This window comes from Diachasma alloeum, unplaced genomic scaffold, assembly GCF_001412515.2.
Source record: "Diachasma alloeum isolate Michigan unplaced genomic scaffold, Dall2.0 Dall_scaffold_00212, whole genome shotgun sequence".
NCBI lineage: Eukaryota > Metazoa > Arthropoda > Insecta > Hymenoptera > Braconidae > Diachasma > Diachasma alloeum.
The window spans coordinates 742,690-748,063 of NW_021680377.1; the positions used below are offsets into that span (position 1 = coordinate 742,690).

Genomic DNA, 5,374 nt, shown 5'->3' on the forward strand with positions numbered 1-5,374 from the left:
CCCCCTCTTCCCCTATTCGCCAACGTAACGTCTTGCTTCTCTCCCGGGGTTTTAGAGTCGAGACACTCGCCAAAAACGACAGAATGAGCGAACCTCCCTGTGTTTAAGACATCTCGTGCGCCAGTAGCAAGCTGCTTCGATCTATAAACCCTATACCTCTCATCTTGCAAGCGGTATAATGAGGCACCGCCAGTAATCCCCGCGTGGCGATGGGGCCCCAAGTGTTTAAAAAGCCCCCCCAAAGAAAAGATAATTTAGATATCATCCCTTCGTCGACATCCAGCGGTGAGAAGCAGCACTGAACGGTCCATCATGCCAACTGACCCCCCGAGGGTTAACGCCCAATCCCCTCGCGTGCCAACTGACGTACCCATAATTCCACTATACAATATTCTAATTATGCGGCTCATTCCATTGTAACATTCCCGAGCTTATTATCCGATTGCCAAGATAGACACGAAACCCCGGGGTATTTTTTTTTTCTCCACTCTTCCGACGAAAAGTCTCAATTCGACCCAATTTATGTCCCTCCAACAACGGAAAGGATCAATTCCCAGGAAATAACCCAGTCCCCACCGCCCCCGCCCCTAAAAATACGACATCCAATCCGATAAACCTCATTCAAACATAAATTAATTCCCATAAAACCCTGACATTTTAATTGAAAACACGCCTCACCCCCCATTCGAGACCCGGAAAAGTCATCTCCCCCCCGATTGTCTTCTCCACGCACAGAAGAAAAAAAAACAGGAATAACCCCATAAACCATAAAACTCGTAAAAATTCACCATTCAATCTGGAACAGAGTGGCTTACGCCAGTCAATTTTTCTCCTCCACTCCCTCTCATCTTTTTTTTTTACATCGGACGATTTATCCCCCCACTATTACCACGAGAAGTTTTATTTTCCCCCTTTTTTCTCTGGCTTTTCATCCTTGGGTTTGGTGGGTTGACGTTCCGAAGAACGTACTCCGGCTCTTCCTCCAACTCATTCCGTATAACCCCGGCAACCCCCTACCCGGTCGATTCCCCCCTCCATCGCCCCCCTTCCCCCTCCAACGCCCCCCGCCCCCCTCCCGCCGCCTCTAGCGCTGCGTTTCTCTGGCTTCTCGTGTACATGAACCCATCCTTCTGTTCGCCGTCTCGCTTCCACCCTCGTGGCTTTATCCCGTACTCCAGTAGTTGGTTTCTCCCGGAATAGTGGGGGGACTATTCGCGTGGCGCTGGTGGTAAGGGACACCCAACGGAAGCAGTGGTGGGGGGTTTGGTTGTCCCAGAGACGGCGGTACCCAGTGGACGTCCAGGGGTGGGGGGCGAATACCGAAGTGCATGGGGGGGATTGCGGGCGGTGGGGGGTTGCGGGAGGGGGGGAGGGGGTTGCGAGAGTGGGAGAGAGAGACTAGGAGTCTCACAGCGAAAAACCAGAGCAACAGTGTGTCGCGCATCGCCGCTGTACCAGCATTGACCCCGAAGCTCTAGGCGACGAGCTTAAAAGTTTCTCGACGATTTGCTTTCTTTTCCACGTGAATTAAAAGTTTTTTGAATTGAGATCACACAAACTCCGGTGGTTTCGCCCGAGGAATTCTGTGACGATTCCGGTAGTTGAGGGGGGGAGTGTCATTAATTGGGGTTGTGAATTTTTATTGTGACAACTGTATGGAGATGGTTTTAAACGTGATTGCGATCATTGTGACGTGATTTAAATGGGTCGCGGGATGTGCTGTGGCTGCTGATTGCTCTTGATGACAAGAATAGATGGATATGAGTTGTGCTAGGGGGGTAATAGTGTGTGATAAGTTGTCGAAGGCCTAGGGGATGGGACTGGCCATGAGTTTATAGCGAATCAACCCCAGTGCTGTTTTACACGTTGAGGTGAGAATGGGCACGTTTATGTCAGTCCGCTCTGCGAATTGTCACGTGAATTTTTCCCCCACTGACCCACTTTTTTTTTCACGCGAGCAGGAAAGGGGCGAAGTTGTCGGGTGACGCGTGGAAAATACGGATAATTGGATTTTCGTTGCTTTTCGGAAGATGAAAAATGCCGGTATTATTCAATAACTCGCGCAGCAACGCCGTATTTACATTTTCTGGATGCGTGAGGGGGCGGNGGGGGGGGGGGGGGGGGGGGGATAATGAAACGAGAGTAACGCTGTTAATTAATTAACCGAGCCTTTCAATTTTTCTCTCCGCCTCTTCCTCTTACCGTTATCGGACTTTTCACCGCATTTTTAGCGCTGAAAATGCACTCATTACGCGCGCGAGTATCGACTCCCTGAAATATCCGGAATATCGATGATATTGGTAATCAATTGTTCCGTTTTTAAAACTCCTGGGAGTAAAAACTAATGACGGCAATAGGCTATCTCAGATGATGAGCGACGCGAGTGAAGTTACACTTCACCAGCGATAAATGGCTGGCGTCAATGAGACTAATAGAGCTGTATTTTTTTACCACCTGATTTTTCGTAGAACGCTGAGGAGGAGGATGGCAGAGCTCGAGACGCTGGATAGCACTGAGTGCTTGGAGTGCTCAGGGCCGCCGCCCGTTTTTCGGCTGCCACCACCACCTCGGCCACCCTTTCTCACTGAGGGCACTTTCTGCTCGGAGGCACCCCTCGCTGAGCTCGAGGACTGCGTTGCCATTCCCGTAAGTATCAGAAACATAACACTTACATTTTCAGTTAACAGTGAAAACCCATTGAAAAATAACCATTCACGTGTATTTCGAGCTATTCTCACTCTCGTCGCATTGACACTCCTCTCTCCTCACTGTTCGCAACGTTTTCCGTTGTACCTCGACTCTTCAGGCACTAAAAGCAACATCTAAAAATACCGTCCATTGTGTTATTTTTTTCTTTAACAGATGATTGATGCATCCTATCACACTAATCCGTCGCTCCAGAATACTGCCCTCATCATCACGTGCGCCGTTGTTTTACTGCTAATGGCAGCCATTGTCTCGGTTGTATTTTGGAAGTAAGTATCAATGTTGCTCGTTGTACGACAGTAGATTAACTCCTCGGAACTTTGGAAATCAGCGCTTGAAACTTGCCCCGCAACGCGGAGGGTAATAGTCGGTAAAAATTACGGAATTATTCACGTAATTCGCAATGGGAAATCGTTTTCCGGTGATTTTTCGGGGGAATGGAAGAGAAGAAATCTGAAACGCTCGGGGAATTGTCACGTAATTTTTCGCGAAGGAGTAGAATCTTGCAGAGACTTCCCGACTCGTCCATGAAATAATTGATATTCACCGTACGATCTTATTTAGTTGCGATTGGTTCAAGTATTTAATTCTTGTTCCGAGAAAGAAACATCTCAATAAAAATAATTTTGTCTATCGGTCAAGTTGATCGCGTAAGTATACGATGTTATTGTCGTTGCACAGGATTGTCAATTTTCTCATCTCCCACAATCTTCAATACAATTATCCAACGGAATGAGTATGAATATGCATGAATCGTGAACAATTGAATTCAAAAACACTTCATTCCGTCTCACCTCGTTCGGGCCCAAGCGAAACACCAAAAAGTCAGATTCATTCAAAAGTGTAAGGGGCGGTAACTTGAAAAGCTCGAGTTTAGAGAGTTTGGGAAAACCGAATTATGCTAATTACCATCAACCGACGAGAGAGATAGGAGCCATTTCTAGTTCTACTGAGCAGTTTCCAAACTCGGTAGGTGGGTTTAGATGTTTCAAGTCCCTTTTAACCCGAGTCAAGGTTTCTATAGAATGTCATTACCAGGAAATTTCCTATTAAGCGGCAATCAATCGTGGATAATTCGATTTCTCCCTCAAAATCGAATCATCAATTTGACGCCATTCACCTGCTACCACTCGCATTCTCTACACTTGTTGAGAGGTCTTGATGAAGTTGACTGTGGCGATTGTGATTTTGGGGGGTCCTTATTTATTTCGTACTCTGTTTGAAATTTTTTGAAATTTCATGGAAGATATTGTAGGGAATCTCGTGAGAGTGAGATACATTGGATCGAATTTAGGGAAAAAATGGGTATGACATTGGAAGTTTTGAGTGGAACATGAATATTCGGAAATAAAATGACATGAATTTTCAATTTTTCCCTGAATTTCCCTGATTTTTCTGAATTTTTACAGAATAATTGAACTGAAAAATTAAGTATTTTATTGATTTCCCGATCATTTGAATAGAAAATCAATGGAATATTTAATTTTTCAATGACAAGATTTCCTGAAACTCCAGTGAACTTGAACACGATAGAAATTTCCGGGACTTGAAAATGTTTTACAGTATATTATCAAAATCCTTAGAAAGATAATGACACTTCTACGTTTTTCGAGGAAAAAACCCTGAAAAAAGATATTTTCCGCGTGATTTTTCCTCAGAAATTCGATTTTGTAGGTCAAATTCGTCTCCGATTACTAAAAATTAAAGATTGGAATTTTTTCCAATCAAAAAAACGACTTGAAAAATCCCCAACGTATTTTTTTTCGAAATTATTTTTTAAATAACATCACAAGTTCCTGAGCCCTCTCAACTATAGAGTAAAATATACTGAGCCGATGCATGGGGGCCATTAAACATCGAGTTAGTAATCCTAAATGAAGTCTATACATAACATTTCGGCTAGAAAATTTTTTTCTTCAGATATTCCCAAAAATTTTAATGACCGAATAACTCACAAAATACGGCTTCTTCCGTATTTTTCACAATTAACGAGCGAAAAATTCCGATCATATTAAAAAAACTATTTCAAAAAACAATGCGTTTGCGATTTTTGTTGAGTTGATTTTTTGATTCAAAAAATACGATTCTCCACTTAAAAAAAATTTTTCTCGCAAAACGAAAAAGTATTTTTCCCGGGTCGAACCTCCCCTCAAGATGACCCTGCAAATACTGCCCTAGCATCTCAAGTTAAGACATTAAACCATGCCTTAAGCCATTTTAGAAGTCTTACTCGAGGATCGTTTTCAAACTTACGACGTCTCCTTCATATTTCCAAACGCCTCACTTTCTTTTCTTCCGCGGTCGAGCATAAAAACAACTCATCATTTTGCATTCATAACGCGGATTGTATTAAAAAAATCAACAGTACACAAAGAGAAATTTCCTAGAAAAATTCTAGTACGGCTGTGAAAAATTCTAGTGCTGTTAAGGTAAGATTTCTTGGTATTTCTGGGGATCTGTGAATTTTCCACAGAAATACGAGGAAAAATTCACGTTTTCCCCACCAAAATTTCTAGTACCGGAATTTGAAGCTGGCCGTCACTTTGCGCCTCTTTCCCCGTGCTAGCACAACAATTTTTCTAAAAAAATTCTCTCCGCGTATTTTCCTCAGAACAATCTCCCTATCTTTCTCAGCCTCCCCCCCCCCCCCCCCCCCCCCCCCCCCCCC

General features: G+C 44.0%; 1 protein-coding gene across 4 annotated transcripts in view; it reads left to right on the forward strand.

The window, feature by feature from the left end:
- LOC107036917 overlaps window positions 1-5,374 on the forward strand; it is a 42,923-nt gene that overhangs the window by 30,725 nt on the left and 6,824 nt on the right. For 3 of the 4 annotated variants that reach the window (XM_015255171.1, XM_015255173.1, XM_015255172.1), the window contains 2 exons: window positions 2,469-2,646; window positions 2,863-2,975. In XM_015255171.1, the coding sequence (XP_015110657.1) occupies window positions 2,485-2,646; window positions 2,863-2,975 (275 nt within the window). In that variant the 5' untranslated portion in view covers window positions 2,469-2,484. Of the gene's footprint in view, window positions 1-1,445; window positions 1,872-2,468; window positions 2,647-2,862; window positions 2,976-5,374 lie in introns of those variants that run through there. The other variant, XM_015255174.1, reaches the window with a different exon arrangement.